Genomic DNA, 27,247 nt, shown 5'->3' on the forward strand with positions numbered 1-27,247 from the left:
GTAGAAAATAAGAAAGGCTCTGTTTCAAAGAAAAATCAAGTCCTACTGCCCTGCCTTAAAAAAAAAAAAAAAAAAAAGGCCTGCAATGGCACAGACAAAGCACCCAGTCAGAAAACTGGATCCATAAAACCAGTTGGACGTCCCCAGATCTGATGAAATCTTAACTTTCTTGTGTTACCTATCTTAAGAGAAGCTGGATTGGGCAAACAACTACATTAAAAAGGTGATAAAGAATGAGCACAGAGACTCAACCTTTCCCTTAGCGTATTATTTCTTTAGAGTCTCAGAGATGGAGATTTCCTGTATATCACATTCTCAACAGTTGAAATCTACATATTTTATAGCAGTCAGCAAGAGGGATTATCCCCCATCAACTTCAATACCTTTGTGGTAACGCTGATATGTCCAGTCAGATGTGAGGTATAAAGCCAAGGAGATGAGATCAATGTCATTAATTACTCAGATCCAACGGCTGACAGCACCTTTAGAATCAACACAGTTTGCGACCCTCAGAGCAGTGGTCTCCAAACTTTTTTGATCGTGCACCTCTATCAGTAAAAAAATTTTGAGCATGCACCCCCAATATATGTATATTTATGTATAAATTATATACACGTACTATACTAATATTACATACATTATAAAACATACAAAAAATCTCTCATCCTTTAATTTCTAAAGATAAAACAATATTTTTAAAATAATTTTTATTGTATTTTATTAACAGTATATAAAACCTTTCTGCTCAAAAAAATTAATTTTTAGTGAGAGCAATGTGATTGAATATGCTTCATTATTTCTGAAAATCTTGGTTTAACACTTTGTGATACAGAGATTCAAAGGTCTGGATTAGGGTTAGGGTGTGAGAGGGGGCTCGGTGGGGTGCAGGGTCTGGAAGGGAGTTAGGGTGCAGGAGGGCACTCAGGGTGGGAGTGCGGGAGGAGGCTCAGGGCTGGGGCAGGCAAGAGATGCAGAGCACTTACCTGGGGCAGCTCCTGTTTGGTGCAGGGGGTGTGCAGGTCGCTCTGCGCAGTGCGGCACCACCCCCATGGCCATGATTCAGAGAGTCACAATTCTGGGAGCTCCCCCCCGACCCCTGGGTGGCAGGACCACCCAGAACGCAGGGGCTTAAGCTCTAAAGCCGCTTTCAGAATGCTGCCCTGCAAGCACGGGCTTGAGAACTCAGGAGGAGCAGGGGCAGCGGCAAAGCCAGTGGCCAGAGAAAAGTGGCCGCTTCTCTCCAGCCGGCTTTGAAGAGGGAAAGCACCGCTTCTTTCCGGCCGCTGGGTGCAACTGCCTCTGCTCCTCCTTAGGCCAGAGGACTCAGGGCCGCATTCGGAAAGGGGCTTTAGAGCTGCAGACCAGGACCCCGAGGTCCCCTTAGCCCAGGGCCCTGCAGTCCCTAAAGCCCCTGCATTATGGGTGGCCCTGCCTACAAGAGGAGGCAGCGGCCAGCAACTTCCCTACTCGCTAGTTCCCTCCCTCCTCCAGCCGCCCTTCCCACCCCTCCAGCGGTGCTCCTCCTGCCATGCTCCCCAATGGATCATCTTGAGCACCCCACTCTGAAGACCACTGCCTTAGAGGGCTCTACTAGAGAAACACACAAGGCACACTTCTCAAGCAAACATCCAAACATTTGCCATGGGTGTCAGACACGGGAATCTTACTATCACAGGAATAAGACAAAGTTTTCTAACTTTAGATTCCTACTTATTAATTTAGGAGCCTAAAGAAGTGATTTTGAAAAAAGTGTTGTGGGATGCTTGGGTGTCTAAACACGCCTATAAAAGCCTAGCACCAAGATTTGAAAATGATGGCTGTACTTAAAAAACAAACACAAAAAACCCTAAAATGTTTGTCTGCCAAAACAATGTTGGGGGAGCGGAGAGAGGAGGTGACAGCCGGGAAAGGGGAGAAAAATTCTTTTACAGGCAAAATGAATGACGACAAAATAAAGTTTAAGATCTACAAAATCCCCGTGAAAAATTGCTAACAAAGTATTACAAAAGAATCCTAGTTTCACTCCATGCAAAGTGAGAGTTGAGGCTGCACAGTTGATACTAACTGGCAGAAAGTGGGGAACTGGGGGATGGGTGAGAAGGGGCACCAGTGCCTTGGGCTTTAATTCCAATTTACCTTCTAAAGAGACAAGGTGGATGAGGTCACTAATATCCTGAAACTGACACAGCTACTGCTATACTACATAGTTAGTGTGACAGGTTTGGTCACAGAGACCCCCTTGGGACTGTCACCTGACATGCTGAAGTTCCCTCTGGGCCAGTCTTCGCTGCCAGCTTGGGACTTCAGAACCCTGCCTTGTTGAGACAGACACACTAGCCTGCTGCAACACAGACCCAAGTCTGGTCCACGCCCCCAAAGCTGCAGGCTTAACTGAAAACAGCTTAGCAGGTTACCTGCCTCCAGCACCCAGACACCCAGCTCCCAGTGGGATCCAAACTCCAAATAAATCTGTTTTATTCTGTATAAAGCTTACTCTGGGTTCATTAATAAACAAAAGTGATTTAAAGTATAAAAAGTAGGTTTTAAGTGGTTTCCAGTAATAACAGACAGAACAAAGTAAGTCACCAAGCAAAATAAAGTAAAAAACACACAAGTCTAAGCCTAATACATTAAGAAACTGATTACAGGTATAATCTCACCCTCAGAAGTGTTCCAATAAGCTTCTTTCCCAGACTAAATGCCTTCCTAGTCTGGGCCCAATCCTCTCCCCGGTACAGTCTTTGTTAGTTCCAGCAGACATCTTAGGTGGAAAGCAGGCCTGTTCTCATGACCGGCAGCCCTTTTGTCCTGTTCCACTCCCTGTTATAGCTGCCTTGTGCCAAAGGAATCTTTTGTCCAAGTCCCCACCCCTCCTTCTAAATGGAAAAAGTACCAGATTTAAGATGGATTCCAGTATCATGTGACATAGTCACATGTCACTGTAAGACCTCATTCTTCATTACTCACGGGCTGGCCTATACACACACAGGAAGGCTTGCAGGTAAATAAACCATTTGCAGCCAATTGGAGCCATCAAGATTCTAAACTACCATTAATGGCTCACACTTTGCATAATCACTAGGACCTCAGAATTATACTTCATATTTCTATTTTCAGATACAAGAATGAAACATTCATACAAATAGGATGAAAAAAATTCAGTAGGTTATAATCTTTGTAATAATATCTTATGCCTCTGCGTAAGACATATTCCAGTTACATCATACTCACATTCACAAACATATTTCCATAATACATATGGAGTGCAATATTACAGTTAGTTTCTAGGCTGTCTGGAAACAAATGATACAGTTTTAAAATTTTAGTTAAGGTGCACAACTCCACAAAGAGGGAAACTGAAGCAGTACCCAAGGATTTTCTTGAATGGTTGTATGTGTCTGTTACCTTCTGATTCCACCGGAAAGACAACGAAGCTTCACTGTAGAAGTGGGAGTTACTGAAATCAACAATTAAATCTTTAACTGAAGGAGTTCCTAGTGAGAGACTGATGGGAGAAACATGTAACATTTTAGTATCAGTTGTCTAAACTGTATTCTTAAAATTTATTCATCTACATTTGGGTTATTGCTGATTTATGCACTATATGTATCTTATGACTTTAAAAACAAATTTTGTATTTATGGATAATCTAAGCACTGTACTCAGATGTACAGACACTTTTCTTATCCTGTGTACTACATAAATTTTTAACATTAGCTTTAACAAAAATTTTTAATCAGTTGTGTGTCCTGTTTTCAGGGAGCACATAATACCCATGATCTATGGTCTGCCCTATGGTCCATCAAGAAACTGATGGATGTTTAAGATGTTGGTTTTCATCTATATACATTCCTAAATAGCTAGGAATCCTGCCTGCCTTAGATAGAGATTGCTTCTCTTCCTGTGGGCTGTATCAGATGCTGAGGTCCTGAGCTAACAGCCCACTTCTCTTAAACAGGAATGGTCTTACAGGAGAGTGTTTCTGGTGAGTAGTTGCAGCACTAGAACTTAGGCCCAAGGGAAGTGGGAGTATCTGTAAATGCCTGGATTTGTTGATTTTCAGAGCACACTGCAAAACTATTTTCCTCTGGGTTTTCCTAAGGAAGGAAGGGTGGGGGTGGGTGGTGTCAGGGGGCCTGCACTGACGCCATGTATGGATTTAGAGGGGCGAGTTATTGTGGTGGGTTGAGAGGCTCAATGTACATGGATGCTGATCCAGCCTATTTTGCGTCTTATTTCTCTCACACACACACACACACACACACCTGGCCCTACTAAAGTTTGTGTGACCCTATCTCAGAGGGTTCTACTAGAGAAACACACAAGCCATACTTCTCAGGCAAATATCCAACCATTGGTATGAGTGTCAGACACAGGAATCTCACTATCGACTTCAATGGAGTTAAGACTTCATTAGAGTTCAGGCAGGCACTCCAGCATTGACAACTTTTGCCAACTGAAACCCTCTCACATTACGCTTTTGATTATGACCTCCTGTGTTCAATATCCATTTTCCAAGACCTGATGACAATCCTAACTTTTTTCAGATATTAGTTGTAGGACAATGACAAAAATAGTCTACAAGTGCTATTTGGTGTTTTGTCAGATTGGTTGCTTAATGCTAGCACCCTTGCTTATGTAGATGTGAGAGTAAATAATGGCTGCTGCTCTTTTCTGCATTGTTTTAGAACTGATTTCGTATTCTGCTTTTTAGAGTGTCTGAGACTTAGAATTTAGAAAAAAATCTGCTTTTTTTATTCTAAGGTTCCTAAAAAGGCTTTACCTGGCTAAAAGGAGGAGATAATGCAAACTATATTAGAATATGCAGATATACATCTGTGAGAGATAGAAAGACATGAGAAAAATGAAAAAAAAAGATACCATCTCTGTTTTGTAGCCCAAGCAGGGTTCAGGAATCACTTTAAGCTTTACTTTTATGGTAAACTGATTGTATTGGTCTTCAAAGAAATATTTTCATTAATAAAAGCATGAACTGAATTTAGATGCCTCAATCAGTATTTCACTTGACTATGTCACTTACACCACAAAAACAGATATAAATATCTCCCATCTAATGAATAAGGTATTTTCAAAAAAAGGGAAACAAACTAGTTTTACTTAATTTTAAACAGATCTGCCACTTTAATCAGTACCAATTGAAATACATTATATGCATCATGTGCTGCAAATGCATTTCAGCTTCAACCTTATTTCATGTAAAAACAATCACATTTTATTTCAAAAGTATAAGACAATGATTTTTAAAGTGAGAAGGCAAGCACAGTTTACTAGTCAGGATTTCTGTTAATCCATATATTCTCCTATTTAAATTGACAATTACACTTCATGTCACAGTTCATCAGAATAAAAACTTCAGTACACCAAATACATTTTTGGCACTTTTAATCCTAAAAGGTTGCTATCTTTTCCATTATTAAACAGGGGGGGGGAAGGAAGCACAGCTGGTGGGAGACATCCAGGAAAAAAAAAAAAATCACATCCTGCTTGTAAAGTTTTAAATCCAATGAGAACTGAGACAGCCAAGAGCTGCAAGCTGAGAGAATTAGCCTGCCAAGAACTTTCAACTTTTGATCCATTTACAGCTGCAAAATCTAACCAGAAGTATGTGGGTCTCTATAGCTGAATGAGCGGTAATCTTTTGGAAAAGATAATATGTAATTTGCTGCATGAAAATATAAATAAAATCAATAGACTTACTCTTGAAACTATTTCCTTGCAGTACTTTCTGCATGTGTATAGGGTAATTTTTTCCAATCTCAGTAGTTCTCTGAAGACAGTATCCATTACAGAGTCACATTTCTGGGACTGGTGGCTTCAGGGAGTTCTCAAACCAAGTTTCCAGATTTTCTGAAGGACCTTATTTGTGACAGCCTGTTAGTATCACCACCTATTCCATTTTTTGTGAAGGAATAGTTTGCACTAAAATCTAGTAGTTAGACCAGATGACTAGGAGTCCAACTCTTGAATGGAAATCCTGACTACCATTAACTTGCTTTGTGACCTTGAGCACACTCTTTAGGGTTGCCACCTCTGATGTACCAAAGACCAGAGGATGATCCTGTGCCTGCAACACAGGAAGGCTGATAGTGTGCACTAATCACTCTTACAAATTTCCTGAGACAACTATCTTAAAAAAAAAAAAAGGGGGGGGGGGGAGGCGCGGAAGGTGATCTTGGGAAAACCTGGGTAGGTGGGCAACCCTATTTAACAGATATTACTTTCTCCATAGCTAGAAACAGAAATACCTACCTACTGTACAAGCATAGTGTGAAGATAAATCTTCAGGTTCTGAACTCTTAGAGTGCTATGGTTATTTAAAGAGGCTTCAGTGTTAACTTAGTACAGCTGAACACACACAAAAAACCCAAAACATTTGTTTTAGGCCCAAGTAATAGTTGAAATATCAAAATGTCACGGAATAAGGAACTCCTTACAAATCAGAATTTTTTTTGTATCAACAAATCTTATTTCAACATTTTGAAAGTATTTGACATTCCCTGAAACAATGTTTTGTTTCAAGTAAGTTAAACATTAAACTGCATCTGCCTACAAGTGCCATGGTGCCTCATGGAAGCATAGTTTGGGTGCATCATTCCCTTATTCTTTCCTATGGGTTGGCCTCCCTGGCAGGACTATGCATCACTTGATGTACTGTAGTCCTATTACTCCCATGATGTAGCTCAGTCAGAGGTGAGACAACAATGCAAGGTATAGTGCAGCCAAGAAGCCAAGACCACAGGATAGAATGGGGAAATGGAGCACTTGAACTGCCATTCATTCCCATGAGATACTATGGTACAGAGACAGATGCAGCATGATGTTCAGCTAACTCAAAATTACGTGCTCGGAGTCAGTCAACATGCCACACACATAAAATAATTCAGATTTGGGTCCAACCGACCAAAAACAAAATATTTCATTTGAATTTTTCTGCACAGAAAGTTTTGATTTTGTAGAAGCTACATTAAAAATCATTTAGATTGAAGATCCCCAACCAATTCCCTGAGTTGGATGGTTACCTCAATAACAAAGAGCAAACAAATGGCATATTCTAAATTACTCTGCAATATTGGAAGGATAAATTTAGATATATTTTACATGTCTTTAAAAGAAAAAACCAAATGACCCTTTTGAGAACGCAAACTCGTTAATGATTTATTTTTGCTTAACTTTCTCAATAATTACGATACTGGTTATTTGTTTTATACCTGGTATTGCCATTAAGTTCTACTTAGGGGATCACCACTTCACTAACTTCATTTGTGTTATTGGTCACTATGGGATTTTTTCTATTCAATGCAGTTTTGTACTCTTAAATCTTCTCTCTTTAGTGAGAGAAAGCTAGTTCTAATCCAGAGATCATCATCAAAAGTCCTTTTTCAGATCTGTAGTCTTCTTTAGCTAAATTGATAGAGCTTTTCTCTAAGTTTCAAGCCCTCTGATCTCTAGAATATAGAAATATGAAAGGAGAATCTCAGCTTTCATTTATGAATTAGTATATTTAATCTCTCTTGGCAAAAGGGGTTTTGGTATGTAAACAGATAAACCAATTACTGGGATTGTGATTGGATTTTTCCTAAAGACCATACAATTCATTCATGTCTTACAAACCCCTCCCCATCCCCTCTGTTTCTTTGGAATCCATGAAAGCCACATGAACCTCAATTTTGGAGATGACCTTAGATTAGCACCCAGCTATGGGAGGCCATGGTTTAAGGGCAGGTCAACACTTAAAATCCTGCAACAATGCAGCTGCATCGCTGTAGCACTTAAGTGAAGATGCTCCTACATCAATAGCAGAGCTTCTCTTGTCAGTGTAGTTACTCCACCTCCCCAAGAGGTGGTAGCTATGTCGACAGAAGCTCTTCTGTCAACATGGCACTGCCTACATTGGGGGTTAGCCTAGTATAACTACATCGCTGAAGGATGTGAATTTTTTGTACCCCTAAGTGACATAGTTATACCAATATAGATCTGTAGTGGTGACCTGGCCTTGGATTGGTAAAACTTCCTATCAATGACACAAAGACTGATGTAAGCATGCTCTCTCCAGTGGCCTGCCTCAGCCAAGACAACACCTCTGTTGAACAACCAGCTTGACATGTAGGCACTTTGGGAAGGCGTATTTAGTGAACTCTCATTGGACTTTTCAAACAAGTAGTAATACATGGCCACACGCATTTTGTGTAAGTGGTCCATAGGTGTTCCCACAGGAATTGGCTTCCAACTTTCCCTGGGGCTGCTCAACCCCCTCTCAGCTCCAGGCCCCACACCCACTCCACCTCTTCTCCCAAGGCCCCACTCCTGCCCCACCTCTTCCTGCTCAGTTCCGCCCTCTCACCCCCATTCCTCCCCCTCCCTCTCAGCACCTCCTGCATGCCACGAAACAGCTGATCTATGGAGGTGGGGAGGTGCTGGCAGGGATCTTACCTTAAAACCAGTTTGGAACTACTAATACATGTAACCAAACTAACAACAGCACCAATGAAAGAAGGGCTTTAGCACACAAACCTCACCTCAGAGTCAACACACTTCCATATGTTCCCCCCCAGTTCTCTACTTCCTGTTCTCATCAAGTTTGACAGAGTATTATTGTGGGCAACACAATTTAGACCAGGTACTAGAGGCAACATTTTAATTTATCTTTAGTAAAATGCACCTTCATCCATTAGAATCTTTGCTGGATTAACAAAGCGGACCAAAATTTTCCAAGAGACAGGACTGAGTTTTCACAGAAGCTGCTTGCTTAGAGGGAGTACCATCACTTCTGGAAAACGGTTCCACTATCCATGTGGATTTTCAAGGCACAATTAGGAAATGACTCAAGTTTGGAATCTCAGGTTGGGTTCTGACTCCCATAATTCACATCAGCCAAATGTGTTCTCATCTTGTAAAGTCCCATGCTGTGGCTGGAATGCTGACAGAGCACTCGAACAATAATCTGAAGCCATTAAAACACTGAAGATAAATGGTTGTGTTGTCTTATCTAAGATATTACCTAAATACTATACAATATCTAGACATACAGAAAAGAAGATGCATTCATCACTTTAAGGTTACTTAGAAGTCTCATTTTGAATGTAACAAAAATTAAGCAGATATTCACTGGGGGTAGGGGGTGGGGGTAGAAGACGGAAGTAAATTTGCTGATCTGATGGACTACAATTTGTCCCAAGAGCAAGTTCCTTCACTTCAGGGAAAGAGGAACTGACGACTGGAAACTGTCTAGTCCACCACCTCTATTCCGAAGAAGATAGACCCGAAACCTCTGGATTCTTAGTATATAGTATTTATTGGAGACAGAGAACCAAGAATGTTAAATCAGCAGATACTTTTAGAGAACACTTCTTTTCACAATTAAGGAAGCCACCATTTAACATTCAAATTAAAAGGAAAAAACTACATTTGAAGATGCACACCTTTTAACATACAACTTTTATTGCTTAATCTAAGGAAGTCACATCTTAAAATAGAGTTTGGTTTATCATTTATCCCAGCAAGTCCTGATTAAACACTGTTGCGATTTCAGCACAAGTGACTTTTTTTTTTTTTGCAGTCTTGCTTGCTCCTTCCCCAGCCATATTTTTAAGCCCATAGCAAAACACTACAGGATTCTATGACTGATATTTTCCATCTAGGAGTTCTTCAAGCTCCAGAAAAACCTTCCCATTTTTCACTTCACTGCTTCACAAAGGACTCCTATTGCAGAAAATCTTTAAAAAAATAAAAAAGGATGACAGAACATAGCTCCCTCCAGAGCTTGTCAAGCCTGTCAGTTGCAACTGTTAGCAGAGGAGCATGGGGAAAAAGAGAGAAGCCAGAGAGAAGAGAAGTCACAGAGGGGGAAAAAAGCTCTCCGCTCAGGTCTCGTCTACAAACCTAGAAATTAACTATATCATTACATATAGCAACCTAGCTATATCATTCAGGGCTGGGAAAAATTTCACACCATATGCAAGGCAGTTATGTCAACCAAACCCCCACTGTACAAGCAGCTAGGTCAATAGAAGAATTCTTCCACTGACCTATTTACCTCTCAGAGAGGTGGATTACTTGCATTAAAGAGAAAACTCCATCCGTGAATGTGGGAAGTATCTACACTACAGCAACACAGCTGCAGAGCCTTAGCTGTGCGCTTGTAGCATAAAGAAGGCCTCTGGTTATTGCCTCCACCAGCACAAGAGAAAGGAACTCAAATTCACTAGTTCAGCACACTATACTGCCTTTGAACTGCAGGGACACACTCATGTGTTTAGTATTTTCGAACATTAATATTGTATTACTACTGATTATTCACTTTAATAAAGCAGTGGCATTATTATGTAATAGCAGAGGAATAGCACACTAAAAACATACAGGGATGAACATAAGACAATAAGGCATTATAATTGATAGAAGCAGCACGATCGATCACCTTTGAATGAATTTTTTGGCCATCTCTCCCTAGAGCCCAAATGCCTTCAGAAACCACAAGCTTCTGGACTTAGACCAAAAAGAGATATACGAATAGATTTTATTTCTACCAAGATATTCACTGAGGAGGTCAAACTAAAAGTCTGCCTGTAGGAAAGCCACAAGATTTCTTTTTAGAGACTCTTACAATTTTTGATGAATGACTGAATCTGTAGTTGCCTTTTTTTAACATGGAAGTCTTGTATAGAAAGAAAAAATTATCCTGAATAATCCCGGAGTTGAATAAAACTGTTTTTATTCAATTAACTGGAGCATCAAAGAATCAAAAACGTTTAATAACAATCTCATTAACTCTCCACCCAGTCTCAAGTAAGAATTCCAGGGAATATATAGAAGTTCTAATGTGATTATTCATCCATGTAAAACACAGGGCATAGTTTAACTGAAGGCAGTGTCTGTTTGCTAACTAAACTTTTTTCAAGGAGACTAAAATGAAGTTATATTCAGGACTAGCAGGGAAAATGCAAACAAAAAATATTTTATGATCACAGCGTATGGCTGGGTCACCAAAAACAGCAACTAAAATCACAAATTTGGCAGGCAGAGGTGTGGCTATAACAAAGGGAAAAAAAATGTTAAAAAAAAGTTTTGTCCCGTCCTTCTTTGAAAAAAAAAAAAAATTATTTCTGGTTTTACTACAAAAAACTACCTTTACATGTATAAAGCTAGGATATCAGTCATTTATATTTAAAAAAAACAGATTCCACATTTCCATGCATTTATTCTATGCAGAACTGTCTATTTTATAAACTGTTCTTGAGTGAGTTATACCCCTTTATAAAAGGTAATAGGCAGGGGCCTACTTCAGAAAAATTAAAGGTGGGGCAGGTAAAGTTGTGCTGGCATATAAAACATCATACACCTCTACCCCGATATAACGCAGCCCTCCGGAGACAAAAAAAATCTCACCGCATTATAGGTGAGACAGCGTTATATCAAACTTGCTTCCCCCCCCCCGCCCCATTCCTTGTTCCCTGACCGCTCCCTCCAGAGACCCCTATCCCTAATTGCCCCCAGGATCCCACCCCCTACCCAACCCCCATCTCCTGACTGCTCCAACCCCTATCCACCCCTCCCTGCCTCCTGACAGGCACTCATCGGCAGCGGAGAGAAGTGGAGCAGCCCAGTCCCAGTCCGTTCCACCCTGCCATTGTGCTCCGCTTCCTGCCGTCGGTGAGTGCAGAGAGGTTGGGGAAAGGATGCCCCCTCGCACTCATCTGCAGCAGGAAATGGAGTGACGCAGCCCCAGCCTACTCCGCTTTCCTTGCCCCAGCCCCAGCCTTGTCGCTGGGGGGCAGCTGGGGAAAGGTCCTGCACTCACCTGCGGCAGGAAGCAGAGTGCCATGGCTGGGAGTTGGCTGGGTCTGGACTGCTCTGCTTCCCGCCGTCAGTGAGTGCGGGGAGGCTGGGGAAAAAAGACGCCCTCCGCACTCACCAGTGGCAGGAAGCGGAGCAAGGCAGCCTCAGCCCGCTCTACTCTGCCACCTCCCAGCTGCGGCACTCTGCTTCCCGCTGCAGGTGAGTGCAGGGAGGTTGGAGAAAGGACGCTCCCTATACTCACCTGCGGCGTGAAGTGGAGCGGCGTGGCTGGGAGCTGGCAGGTTGGACCGGGCTGGAGCCAGACTGCTCCGCTTCTGCCCCTGCAGGTGAGTGCGGGGGGGATCCCTTCCTCCAAGTCCCCTCCCCCAAGCAACATGGCAGGGGCTGAGGCTAGGAAACAGAGCAGGCTGCTTCTGGCTCCCCGCTAATCCCCCGGGCCATTTTGGGACTGCGGGGCCCCCAAAAGTGCCTTCCCACAACTCCTGCCCCCCAGACCTGGGGAGGGGAGGCGGGGGGAAGAGCCCCTGACTGCCCACAAGACTCTCTGCCCCTTATCAAACCCCTCAGCCCCAGCCTGGCCCGACACCCTTAACACGCTGCTCAGAGCTTTACCATGTTGTATGCGAACCCGCGTTCTATCGGTTCGCGTTCTATCAAGGTAGAGGTGTATGTGATTTTGCGAGGGGCAAGAAGTGGAAAACATTACTGAGCACAGAGAGTTTAAGAAGTCTGGGAACTGGAAAATTCCCCTCCTCCCCTTGCTTGTTAGAAAGGTAGGCTCCTGGTAATAGGTATCAGCTCAAAAGAAATGGAGTGTGATATTGAACATCCTCTATTTACCATGGACCAAGAGATCATTTTCTAAACTTTATTTGCCCAAATGCTGAGAAATAATGAGAAAGTTGTCTTTACTGATACTGAAATCTAAGGAACTTGCAAGTACAGACTGGGAGTTTGGTGGGGGAGGGGTAAACTCATCACGCTAGAGGTGAGAGGGTAGAAGAGAAAGATACTGACAAAAGAAACACTCTTACAGAATGCTCTCTCAATATTCGATTCAGCCAAGAACATACAAATACGTTGACTGGGAGATTAATTTTTTTGCCTTAATTTTTCTCAGCTTCATTCTTCCAAGCTGGTACACTAGCTGCCAACTGCACATCACAAGCTAACAGAATCCATGTCCCAGAGAGATATTTTTACCCCTCAAGGAGGACAATTTTCTCATAGCCTCCCTTACTGGGATTTCCACTGAGGATCAGCAGCTTTAAAATCTCAATTGGGGGTTCAAAGAAACAGTGCATCACCTAACCAGCCTGGTCACACTCCTTCACACACACCCCAAAAAAGGTAACACTAGCGCTGTACTGGCTAGTTCTGCTTTGCCAGGGTCTCATCTCTTGCCACAGAAGTTCCAGATGCTTTGACCACTACAGACTCTTCTCTGGGCAGACTTTTCACATTGAGTACCCTGAGCCCCACAAGAAGCCAATTTAACCTAGGACTGAATCTAACTGATCTCTGCATTATCTGTAGACAATTACTGTTCATCCACACTAGGGGAAAAAACTAACGTTTGTTTTTAATAATGTGTTCACTAACAGTTAAGATTCTAGTAACAAGGCAGTTTGTGGGTTCTCACAGGTGTTAACAGGTTGAGGTAAACCACTAGTTTATTTGTAAAACCACAAACGGTCTTTTCCACATTAGGATTTTACCATATATTAGCTAACATGATCAAATAAAACCCACACCTTTTCTCCTCATGAAGACCAGGCCTGAGTGGACATTTCTAACCTGATTTGGAGTGGTATACCATTTTTTGTCTTAATATAGCCAGTCACCAAGCTCTCTCCCACAATCTTATAATACAAATTAGTTTGCTTATAAGTCATTCAGAATGTGAGGAAAGTTTGTAAATACTGAAAGACCATTATTTTTAAATCAGAATATATTTTAGTACTGTTAAAACAACTGGATGCACATGAATTGTTTTCACACATTTTTTCTACTGCTCTCCGAAATATGGAAGAAAACTTTGTTTATTGAATTAAGTTCCACTGAGTGAGCTGAGGTATCCATTCTCTGCTTGAAAAGTTACTTGAGAAACAAGGAAAAATGTAACTATTTTTCTTTCAATAAAAGGCAACACTAAAAAAGGTTCTTCTGACTCTCAAGCTGGGTGCCATGACGGGAACATCAACTAAAAATCCAACTCATTCTTAAAAGAACCAAAGAAGAAATTACAGAAGTTTCATACCTAAAACTACGTGAGATGGTTACTCACCTGCTGAATTATTTTGGAATCTTTCTGAAAGTTTTCTCTGGGAGGGACTTTTCCAAATAACTTCCAGCCAGGAGCACTGTGGAGACCAGGTTTGAGTTCCTTTGTCCTTTTGGTGAAAAAGTTTCTGGGGAGAGGGGAAGAGCGGGAGGGGAAAAAAAAAAAAAGAAAATACTTTTAAATTACAGGCATCTTACAATACTAAAGTTTGTCTCAATTTTAGATTCGTTGTAGCCCAGTACATCTTTGCAGAGACTTAATGTTCAGCAGAGCAAATATTTGTTTGTGTATTACCTTTATTTTCTCTTGTTCTTTAAAAAAATGTGAATAATGTATAAAATAAGAATTGTCACGTGCTATTGAAATAAATGTCCAATTGTTTTCAATAATTACTTGAGATGATACACCGCTGGATAGCTTTCTTTTTAATGTTTAGTGTTTTACAGTTGTAAAAAAAAAAAAAAAAAAAAAAACAGGAATAAATGGCTATAGCATTAAATTTCAGAGCATCTGCAGGATATTGGAGGACTCACCTATTTTTTAGGCGTTCAGAATATTGTGCATCTAGCTTATGACTTTGTGGTGATAGTATGTTTAAAAAAATAATATTTAATCATTGAGCCAAGGATGGTGAATTTAAGTCTTTGTGATACAAAAATGAGCTGGAAAGTGATTTAAAAAAAAAGTTTTCCTAGTCCAAAATACTAGAGACATTGGTACTATAATATACATCATTCCACTGATTAACAATAAACCCAGGACAACATTTCTAAAAAAAGTATGTTGTGATATAGAACACCACATACCAAAAAGTTTTAATTTCAGAGTATTTGTGGTGGAGCTTGTCTCCAAGTATTAGGGCAGTGGTCGGCAACCTTTCAGTAGTGGTGTGCCGAATCTTCATTTATTCACTCTGATGTAAGGTTTCACGTGCCAGTAATACATTTTAACATTTTTAGAAGGTCTCTTTCTCTAAGTCTATAATATATAACTAAACTATTGTTGTATGTAAAGTAACTAAGGTTTTTTAAAAGTTTAAGAAGGTTCATTTAAAATTAAATTAAAATGCAGAACCCTCAGACCAGTGGCCAGGACCCAGGCAGTGTGAGCGTCCCTGAAAATCAGCTTGCATGCCGCCTTCGGCACCCGTGCCATAGGTTGCCTACCCCTGTATTAGGGTGACCAGATGTCCCAATTTTATAGGGTCTGTCCTAATTTTGGGGGATCTCTCTTATATAGGCACCTCTTACCCCCTACCCCATATCCCGATTTTTCACACTTGCTATCTGGTCACCCTACCACGTATTAAATTTCAGCCTGTAACAACTCAGTGCTCTCATGTATGGGGGAATATAGCTTGTCCAGGAAGGGCAGGCACAGTAAAAAGGGAGGCGGTCCTGCATTATACATTAAGAACATACACTTGTTCTGAGGTCCACAAGGAGGTGATTGGCAGACCAGGTGAAAATCTGTGGGTAAAGATAAAGAGTCGGGGGGTGGGGGATAGGAGTGATGTCATGGTAAAGTCTTCTATACTCCACCATATCAAGAAGAGGTGGATTAGGCATTTCTAGAACAAATAAAAGATACATCCAAAACACCAGACCTAGTAGTAATGTGGGACTAACCACTCAAGACATCTGTTGGAAAACCACAAAATTTCTAATACTTTTTTGGAATGTATAAGGGACAACTTTTTATTTCAGAAAGTGGAGACAGTCATTTTCAACTAGTTTCTACCTAAGAGGGAGAAATTGATAAGGAAACTGAAGGCAACCTGCGTGATCATAAAATGGAAGGAGTGTAAGCAACAGAATAAAGATAATGGATTTCAAAAAAAGCAGACAAACTCAGAACTGATAGGAATGAGGTCCCATGGAAGGGCAATCTAAGGGAAAAAGGAGTTCAGGAGACCTGGCAGTTTCTTAAGGAGGCAATACTTAAGACACAATGATTGCGGGCAATCCCAATGTGAAGGAAAGATCAGAAGAATAGTAAGAGCCCAACTACGGCTCCATCAGGAGCTCTTTAATGACCTGAATATCAAAAAGGAAGCCTACAAGAAAGTGGAAACAGACAAATGGCTAAGGAGGAGGAGTACAAAAAACAAAAATAAAAAAAGTAGCCTCATATTACTAAATAAGATACAAAATATAGATGTGCAGTGATAGCCAATATAATTAATGTTACAAAGCAGTTCCGATTTCAGCACCCATTTTCACATTCCGATTTTCTGAAACATACACAATTGTTAAGCTAAGAATGTGAATCTGTCCACAGATAAATTTCTTTTGGAAAAAATTTCTGCAATTAGAGTATATGTGCTATGGGGAAATTTGTACATTATTCTCCCATTGCAATTTACTCCAACTTCTCTCTATCAATCAATCATCCATAAATAAATGAATAAAATAAATCAGGGCTACAAACAGCTCAGATTGGGAAATTAAAAAAAGCTGTGACTGGAAAAAACCTCACTCACTTAGCATACGCCCAATAAACACGTCCTAGGTACTACTGTAATACAAATGAATAAATGTTTAAAGTTTCTCAGCAGAGCACAGTGAAACCAATTCACTGATGTCTCCACACCAGTGTTTCCCAAAACTTGGGATGCTGCTTGTTTAGGGAAAGCCCCTGGCGGGCTGGGCCAGTTTGTTTACCTGCCGCGTCCACAGGTCCAGCCAATCGTGTCTCCTACTGGCCGTGGTTCGCTGCTCCAGGCCAATGGAGGCTGCTGGAAGCGGCGGCCAGTATGTCCGTCAGCTCCCATTGGCCTGAAGAAGCGAACCGTGGCCAGCGGGAGCTGCGATCAGCCAGACCTGTGGACGTGGCAGGTAAACAAACAGGCCTGGCCCGCCAGGAGCTTTCCCTAAACAAGCGGAATCCCAAGTTTGGGAAACACTGCTCTACACGCTTGTCTTACCTGATCAAGGGATTGTGAAGTGGCAAACACTCCCACTAGAATTTGCACAAAACAGAAACGGTAGAGGTTTCATTGAAACATAGCAAATATTAAAACCACCAAAATCTGCACAGGCTTAGCATCAGGAACAGAAGAGAAATTCATCCTTAAAGGAATAGCCAAGCCAATCCTGTAATTTTAGAAGGTCTCCGTGTTTGTGACAGTCTTCATGAAGTTGTAAAAATTAGAAAAAAAAAGAAGTTTCCAGAACTTCCATTGTGAAGTTAATGCCAGCATAATGCAGATTGCCAAAAAATGTCTAAGCAAAAGTCTCATCAGCAATACTCCTTGATTCACTCAAAGTTACCTCACTATGGTGTGAGCTGCTCAATGTAGTAGAGACTCACACATTTAACATAGTTTAAAAAGAAAAAAAAAAGGCAATAAAACACAAAAATGAAACAACATTGTTAATGCAACACTAAGTCAGCACAAGTATATGTAGTTTAGGGCTTATCTACACCGCCCCACAGTTTAGAGTGCTGCAATTTTAAAATTTTACATCATGATTTAAATTATGTCAGATTTACTTATTAGTTGTTTGCTTTCTTCCCATTTTACAATTTTAAATTGGAAAAGTGAACATTTTGTACTGGTTCCTTTAAATACTCTCCCAATAGGTAGAATTTCAAATTTTAGAGACTTTTCTAAGAGACTTCATACTTGAAATGCTCATCTGCTGAAACAGTTGTAAAGACCTTCATTAACATCATTTCTGTGGGAACACCACAAAATTCAAACATAAAACTAGTAAGTAAATAACCTAAACTATATTTGCAACCAACACCAATTTCCAGTATGTTGAACTTCAATTCTGTTTTTGTGGCTTTGATTGAGCTATATTCCATTAGGGTCCATAATGGCACCTGTATTCCTATATCACTTTGGAGCAAAATAGTCAATGAAGAAATTTACAACAACTTTTAGCGTATTTAAAAAGTCTAAAAACTTTGCTATTAACAATGAAGCAAGTTTTAACAAAAAAAATTTGTGTCATAAAAAGAAAAGTTTGGCTAAAATTGTATTTTTATTATTTATGCTTCTAACACTTTGTGCATGCGTAACTTTACTCAGATGAATGGTCCTATTTATTCTCATTCATAATTACGTACCTGCATATGTGTATGAAGGAACAGGGCCTTAATTTTCACATATTCTGTTTTTGCTAATAGCAACTTTGTAAGTTCCAATAAGATATCCTACTAGTAGTAGCATTTTAAAAGGCAATTATAATTTAGTTCATTATATGTTTCAGTTAGGGCTGCCAAGAGATTAAAAAAATTAATCACGATTAATTGCACTGTTAAACAATACAATACCATTTAAGTATTTTTGGATGTTTTCTACATTTTCAAATATATTGATTTAAATTACAATACAGAATACAAAGTGTACAATGCTCACTTTATATTTGTTTTTATTACAAATATTAGCACTATAAAAAACAAGAGAAATAGTATTTTGCAATTCACCTAATACAAGTACTGTAGTACAGTCTCTATCAAGAAAGTTGAACTTACAAATGTAGAATTATGTATAAAAATAACTGCATTCAAAAATAAAACAAATGTAAAACTTTAGAGCCTACAAATTCACTTTGTCCTATTTCTTGTTCAGCCAATCAGTAAGACGAACAGGTTTGTTTACATTTATGGGAGATAATGCTGCCCACTTATTTACGTCACCAGAAAGTGAAAATAGGCATTCACTTAGGACTTTTGTAGCCAGCATTGCAAGGTATTTATGTTCAGTTATGCTAAACTGTTTTGGTTTTGAGTTCAGTTGTTACATATAAATATAGTTTTTTTCTTCTAAATTTCACGATAAAGAGATTTCACTACAGTACTTGTATGAGGTGAATTGAAAAATACTATTTCTTTTATCATTTTTACAGTGCAAATATTTATAATCAAAAATATAAAGTAAGCACTGTACACTTTGTATTCTGCACTGTAATTCAAATCAATATAGTAGAAAATGTAGAAAACCATCCATAAATATTTAATAAATTTCAGTTGGTATTCTATTGTGTAACAGTGCGATAAAAAATAATTGTGATAAAAAAAATTAATCACAATTAATTGTAGTTTTAGAGTTAATTGTGAGTTAACTGTGATCAATCAACAGCCCTAATTTTAATCTAAAGCATCACATTTTGAAACAAGTTTTAGAAAGCTTCAACTTGGTTTACATTAATGATTTAAGGAAAATTATTTGAATCATGATAATTTAGGTTGCTCCACTTCTAAAGTGTATACCTTGGATCTTAAGTGAGGAAGTTCTCATGGTTGATTTTAAAAATAAGCTTCCTAACTGACTGAGCCATGTTCAGAGGCATTTTAAAATTAAAATAAAACTTTGAAATGGATCACTGCTTTGCAGTGCTGGTCTAGATGCATTTAAAAATAAGTGTAGTTATGTGTTGAACACAAACAAGAATCACTACAAGATCAGTCAATTTTCTTTATCTGAACAACTATGGACCACCAATTTTTCCATGCTTACACACAAAAAGTTAATACATTATATGTGACAGAAATTCAACTGCAGTTAAGATTAGAGAAATCCTCGTCTTGTAAGTACCATAACTCAAACAGATGAGGATACTATCTAATTATACCATTTTGTATTTTTATATCCACTGCATTTTGTGTTTGTATATTATTTTGTAAAATGCATGAACTGTATAATTTTACTAGCAAAAACTGTGTCTCAAATTTACAAGATAAAAATACAACTTGAGTCAGATAAGGAACCATTTATCAAGACTAAAGCATGCCCTGTTTTATGCAGATTTACGTTCTTGCCTAGCTTGCAGCAGTCATTCACAAACTCAGTTGCCAATATTTCCAGGATATGAAGAGTGAGACTGTGGCTTATTAAGGGATAGGAGTTTCCCCTAATGTTATACTACTTCCAGGCAAAGTAAGTTACAAGTTTTGAATCATCTGGGTCCTTAAGTTACATTTTCAAAATGAAGTAGAGTACACTTCAACTGTGTCTTCCGTGTAAACGTACACACTTCCACCCACCCAACAAGATAACTTCAGATCATGCAGGCCTGTAATTTCTCTCTCATTTTCCTTCACGTCCTCACAAGACTTTTAGAGCCCAATACAAAAAAGAGTTAATTTATTATTGGGAGCAACACAGCAGCTTAAAATGAAAAAAAAATATATATATATATACATACATATACACACACACACACACACACACACACACACACACACACACACACAGCATGTTAAGAACAAATTCTATTACATCCTTGTCTCACAAACAAAGTATAAGGATAATGGCATATAGGAAAAAAAATAGAGTAAAAGTAAAAGCAACAAAGTATTTACATGTGGCCAGAGTTAACAACACATTTTTAAGAGGTGAGTGTCACTTCTGAACAATTTATAAGCATAACAAATGTAATTCAACACAGTCTATAAATAATGAATCACTAAAAAGAAATAACATCTTCCAGATAAGCATCCACTAGCTTTCCAGGTCGACAAAGGAGTCAATGTCTTAAAAAAAAATTTTTTTTTAAAGTTATGAATCAATTGTGAGCATTTACACAGTGGCAGAAGGTGTGTCCTTGGATTGTATTTTGTACAGAAATCAATCTTGGGATCAGGGATCGGAATGTCACTGCCTGTCAAGTATTGCAGATCTGCATTAGATGGCATAATCCACGAGTTAATTTTGTTGCTTATACATGTTCAACCCCACATACTTTCTCAAATTACTAATTATGAGCAAGATCAAAGAGAGTGCATGAGGAGATATATTAATATATCCAGTTCTGGGCACCATACCTTAAGAAAGATCTGGCTAAATTGGAGGGAGTCCAGAGAACAACAAAAACGATTTCTAAAAGATTTAGAAAACCTGACCTATGAGGAACGGTTAAAAAACTGGGCATATTTAGTCTTGACAAAAGATGAGTAAGTGGTGAGGGGGGAAGATCATTTTCTCCATGTCCACTGAAGGTAGGACAAGAAATACTCAGCTTAGTCTGCAGCAAGGGAGATTTAGTTTAGATGTTAGGCAAAGGTTTCTAATTATATGGGCAGTTAAGCTCTGGAATAGGCTTTCAAGAAAACGCTGTAGAATTCCCGTCATTGCAGGTTTTTCAGAACAGGCTGAAGAAACACCTGTCAGTTATTATCTAGGTTTACTTGGTCCTGCCTCAGAACAGGGGCAGGACTAGATGACTTCTCGAGGTCCCTTCCAGCCCTACTTTTCTAGAATTCTGTAACTCTATAAGAGTGCACTCAAGTCTCAAGGCTTGGCTACACTCGAAACTCCAAAGCGCTGCTGCGGGAGTGCTCCCGCGGCAGCGCTTTGAAGTGCGAGTGTGGTCACGGCGCCAGCACTGGGAGAAAGCTCTCCCAGCGCTGCAGGTACTCCACCTCCCCGTGGAGATTAGCTTACAGCGCTGGAAGCCACGCTCCCAGCGCTGGGGCACTGTTTACACTGGCACTTTACAGCGCTGTAACTTGCTGCGCTCAGGGGGGTGTTTTTTCACACCCCTGAGCAAGAAAGTTGCAGCGCTGTAAAGCACCAGTGTAGCGAAGGCATCATACACAAAGGGACAAGCATTGGGAATTATATAACTGCGTATTTTACTAGCCTAAATATAATTTAAATCTAGGAATAAGTAACGGACTTCAATCTTTATAATAGCCATTAAAAAAGTTATACAGTCAAAACTGACCTCCGTGTAACATACTAAGACAAGACATTTGAAAAATCAGTGTGCTTTAAGACCAACGCAGAACATGATGTCCAATCCATGTTTATTTTCACTGGACTCAATGTAATCAGAAAACTTTACAAAAAGGTAAGCTTCTGGTTCATGATTTAGTTACTAGCTTTAATTTTAAAAACGGAGAAAACAGAATAAGGAAATTCTTATTCTTTGTGTTACCAAACTAGTAAAGCTGTGGTTCATAACAAGATGTTTAACACAGAAGGGAAGAAAAAAAAAAGGCTAAGCATAATAATGATTTCCAAAAGTCTTAACATATTTTAAGTAGAAAAGTTACGAAGATATACAAACTGGAAGAATGACTAATAGAGATGTATACAGCATATTTCCAACATTTTTTGCTACTCAGTTTGCAAAGTGAGACTTCATCTCTGTGTACTCAGACATTTCCTATCACTATACAGAAACAAGATTTTAAAATTTAGACCAATCAGAATAAAGCTATTCCAGCCTTGCCTATATTAATACAATTAAGTTATTTCCCAAACCACCACGTTCTCCATCAAAGGAATCCAGTGTATTATAAAATTGCTCAGAAAAGGAGGTACTACTTGAAACAGGCATGTAGAAAGAAAACTGGGAATTGCCATCTTTCCAGTTGTTTCTTGAAAGGCTGTCAAAGCTTATAGTTTCAGAGATTACGGATAACCAAAAGAGAAAGCTATAACAAAATACATTCCATACAGACAGCTAAATTTAATTACAGATGCATGAGTCAGGAAATGACAGGTAAGGTTTAATCATAAATTTCCAGAGAATCCCTGCCTCGATCAATCAACAGGCTGGTGCAGTCAATGCGGCAGCCACAATTTACTTCTTATTGTCAATATAGAATGAATGGACCTGCACCTTATCCATTACACACTGTTAAACCTGTAGACTGAAGGCCTAAATTTGCTCTTTGGCAATTCTGAGTAAATCCATTGTCTTCCTTACACTAATCCAGGGGCCAGCAACTTCAGAAGTGCTGTGCCGAGTCTTCATTTATTCACTCTAATTTAAGGTTTCGTGTGCCAGTAATACATTTTAATGTTTTTTGACGGTCACTTTCTATAATATAACTAAACTATTGTTGTATGTTAAGTAAATAAGGTCTTTAAAATGTTTAAGAAGCTACATTTAAAATTAAAATGCAGAGCGCCCTGGACTGGTGGCCAGGAACTGGCCAGTGTGAGTGCTACTGAAAATCAGCTTGTGTGCCATAGGTTCCTACCCCTGCACTAATCAAACTAAATCACGTTATTTACATATGACCCCCCTCCATAATTAAGTGCACAGATGGAATGGTGTGCAGTGCATTAAGAAAGGGTACATAGTGAAACCTATCTTGCATGTGTGCCCCTCATTCTGGACAACAGTAGATTATTTTGGGTTTTTAACTATCACAGTAAATTTACTACATTTCATTACACGCCTTTGGTTTGCTTGCTGTACTTCATTCAACCAGTGCAGCTAGCTATGCAAGTAGCTATTTAATTACACCTCAACCCCGATAGAACATGACCTGATAGAACATGTTCGCATACAACACGGTAAAGCTCTGACATTAAGGGTGTCAGGCCAGGCTGGGGGATTTGATAAGGGGTAGAGGGTGTCGTGGGCAGTCAGGGGCTCCCCGCACCCCAGGGTCTGGGGGGCAGGAGCTGTGGAAGGGCACTTTTGGGGGCCCTGCAGTCCCAGAGGATTAGTGGGAGGCCAGGAGCAGCCCACTCTGCTTCCCTTGCCCCGGTCCCAACCGAGTCGCTCAGGGGAGGGGGTTTGAGGGAAGGGATCCCCCCCGCACTCACCAGCAGCAGCGGAAGCGGAGCAGCCCGCTCCCAGCCATGGCATTCCACTTCCCGCCGCAGGACCTTTCCTCAGGCGCCTCCCAGCGATACAGCTTGGGCCGGGGAAAGGAAAGCGAAGCAGGCTGGGGCCATGTCACTCCACTTTCCACTGCAGGCGAGTTGGGGGTGGGTGGGGCATTCTTTCCCCAACCTCGCCACACTCACTGACGGCAGAAAGCGGAGCGCCATGGCTGGGAGCTGGCATGGTGGAGCAGACTGAGGTCAGGCTGCTCCACTTCCCGCCGCTGCTGGTGAGTGCCTGTCAAGGGGCGGGGAGGGGTGGATAGGGGTCAGAACACTCAAGAGAAATGTGGATTAGGTAGGAGGTGATTAGGGATGGGGGTGTCTGGAGGGGGCAGTCAGAGAACAAGGGGAGCAAAGCGAGTTTGATATAACGCGGTGAGATTTTTTGTCTCCCGAGGACCGCATTATATTGGGATAGAGGTGTATTATAATATACATAGCCGAGAAAAATTACAAGGTGTATGTAAAAACAATCTTGACTTTCTCCACATTCTAAGTATTTCACTTTGCTGACTTAAAGACAGACTGCAAAAAAAAGTATTTCTTTTAAAGGAGTTTTGCCCTTTCTTCTTCTTCTTTATGATATATAAAGATGACTTGACCATCCTGCCACTCTTCTCTTCCTCTCCACAATTTTTCTTGATGTTCTAATATTTCTCAAGTCAGAAACATGCATGTACGGTCTTCCCAGTTTTGCTGAATAACTTTATGAGGAGAGGGGAGAGTGAGTGTCTCAGATTTTTATTATGAATCCACACCTTAATTAACAGATGATGAGTTGAAGATTCATCACCCAAGTCCTCCTCTTTGGAAAATTCTCATTGAACATCAGCATTAGAAACAGAAGTTAATGTATACCAAAACCTAAAATTTATTTTCCCTTTCAACTGGTCAGCTCTCATTTCTTGAAACATCAGTTTCACTTGTTCTCTTGCTTATCCGCAGTCTTTTAGGATGTACAAGACCTGTATTTCTAATGTTAAACAGAAATTGCAAAATTCTTAAATACTGAAGTCTTCTTTATACATCACAAAACAACAAGCCGAACAATTTTTCCCCTCCCTTTGCAGGTCAAGTTTAAGTTACAGAAGTTTTTGTATAGAATTCCTTAAATTGGTTGGTGTTTTTTGTTGTTCCTCTCGCCTCCCTTCCCCAGGAAATCAATAAAACAAAAATGCCATCAACAGAACAGCATGTCTTGCATATGATGTGCACTTAATGCTTGGATCTTACTGAATGAAGCAATTTTTAGTAAGACAACCAACCAGTTAAGCAAAGTCTCAGCTGCTGTCAGACTTGCCTGGAACCTAGATGAACTGGTAGGGGAAGAGTTGACTTGTGGTAGAATGAGTCTCAGATGTCACTGAAGGATGCACAGTGTCAGACCCTGCCTCCTGATAGTCAGGCCTACTAGTCGGAGTAGAGGGAAAGCCTGAGATAGGGTCGGACTGAGCAGAAGATAGCACTGGAACCTATTGAGGATCAGAACCAAAATCAGAGTCTATAGACAAGCCAAAACAGAACTGTACCTGGAGGTGCAGGCCAGAGGTCAAAGCCAGGTGGTTAGAATCCAAGGGGGTCAGGAAGTGGAAGCTGGAGCAAGGCAAGGACAAGACTAGAACAGGGCTCAGGCAAGGCTGGGGCAGAAACAAGATCAGAAACAGGCTGGGAGTTTAGAGTCTGATCTGCTGCATTGCAGTGTGAGGGTTCCTGGCCAACAGTGCTGTTGTATTGGGGAAATACCTGAGCCTGGGGGTCATCTGACCCAGGCTCCACTGAGAGTTAAGCTGCTGTCACATGCCTGAAGACTGATACCATTCACAAAGAGCCCGCAGTGTAAGTTAGTGCAGCTGGATTGTTGCAGAATGCCTGAGTGGCGACTCACAACAGGTCTGTTGCAGAAGCACCTCTTGAGTTTTGGCACCTAACGGCCCCTGTTGGCAGGGCAGCTGAGCTAGCAGCCCTGGTTTGGCTGCAAGTTTGCCTCACAGACAGAAGCATTGTTATATTGCACTTGGATGACTAATTGAACCAAAATGGCTGTAGCACTCAAGTTGCTAGTCTACATCAGACTGAAGTCATGAAAACTGAAGCAGTTATGACCTGCTCAGGGCTTGTCAACACACTGCATTAGTGTACACCAGCTGGGGTGTAATTTCTAGTGCATACCAGCATGTTGCACTTCAACTGCCCATATGGGCTCTGCTGGCATGCACTAATTTCCTTTCTGTGCTGTTATGGAATTTTTAGTGAATGCTAGCAGGGTCCACATGGGCAGTGAGCAACACATGTAAAGCACACTGGAATTTATACCACAGCTAATGTACACTAACACTGTATAGATAAGCCCTCAAGGTTACTACAGTTGTAACACTTAGAACTAATAAAAGTATTACAAGCACCTATGGGTAGATTGTGTTTTATCAGTTTGAACAAAGCTCTTAGTGACAAGTATGCCTAGTACAGACCAGCCTTACAAGTACAACAGATTCCAATACTCTATCAACAAACTGGTAACCTTAAACTCAACCATGCATACCAAGGAACATTAGGGTTAAAAACACTAATTTTAATAAATACAGAAAAGAAAAATAAAGGGAAGGACGATAAATCAAATATCCTCACCATTCACACATGTACAAAAGAGTTCTGGCTATAGACAAACATGGAGATACTATACAGCAACTGCCTAACTATGTTAATGTTTAATGATTTGACAGAAACACTTCGTGATCAGATGGGAAGAAAACATACTTGAAATGGGCACTATTAAAAATACTAACAGAACACATCACCAAAAGCAAAGGCAAAAAAAGCCTAAAAAATAAAGAAACCTAGATTTTTAGAAGTAGTTTCTCAATTTATTACAGGTTGGTTTTTCTTCTTTGAGCTACAAAGTGGCTGCACTAAATGTATTCATGCAATTCTAGTAACTTGTTCACATAAATCTGGTAGAACTAGACAGAAGGTCTCAGAAGGGCCAAGAAATAATGGCAGAATAAGTTGTTGTTCTGCATTTACTGTACATTACATGTGCCAAAAAAGCCTTCAAATTATTTTTGATTGCAACTTTAAAATATGCACGCTTTTTTGTCTTGTTTGCACAATTTTAGCCAAGCTACACTGTAGGTGGGAAAACGTTATTTGAAGTTAACTATAATGATCACTGCAACCAAATTTGAGTCCAGCAGCTTTTTACCAAAACAGACAGCTGAAGCTGCAAATGAACTAGAATGAGCAGAAGCCAAAAAATAAGCATAATTAATAAACTAGCAGCAGTGTTTAGATCAGCTACGTATAGAAGATAATTTTTCTGATAACTGACCTCTTTTCAGTTCCCCATCTGCTTATTAAGATCAACAGTAGGAGCAAGATGTGATGATAATCAGCTTTTGAGGTACAGCCAGAGGAACATGTTTACAATACAGTAAAGGACACGTGGGCTTAGATGACTTTTCCACTAGTGATCCCCTTCTCTGCCCTGTGTCCCTACCCAAACTAACCTGGCACTATCTGCTACCCCACTCTAGGAAATACTACTTTAAAAGTTTTCTCTTTGAAAGTAC

General features: G+C 40.2%; 1 protein-coding gene across 2 annotated transcripts in view; it reads right to left on the reverse strand.

Annotated features, from left to right (window-relative positions):
* TBC1D12 (TBC1 domain family member 12) overlaps positions 1-27,247 on the reverse strand; it is an 85,564-nt gene that overhangs the window by 52,400 nt on the left and 5,917 nt on the right. For both annotated transcript variants that reach the window (XM_030569706.1, XM_030569707.1), the window contains exon 2: positions 14,102-14,225. In XM_030569706.1, coding sequence (XP_030425566.1) covers positions 14,102-14,225 — 124 coding nt within the window. The remainder of the gene's footprint in view (positions 1-14,101; positions 14,226-27,247) is intronic.

Source organism: Gopherus evgoodei, chromosome 7, assembly GCF_007399415.2.
Source record: "Gopherus evgoodei ecotype Sinaloan lineage chromosome 7, rGopEvg1_v1.p, whole genome shotgun sequence".
NCBI lineage: Eukaryota > Metazoa > Chordata > Testudines > Testudinidae > Gopherus > Gopherus evgoodei.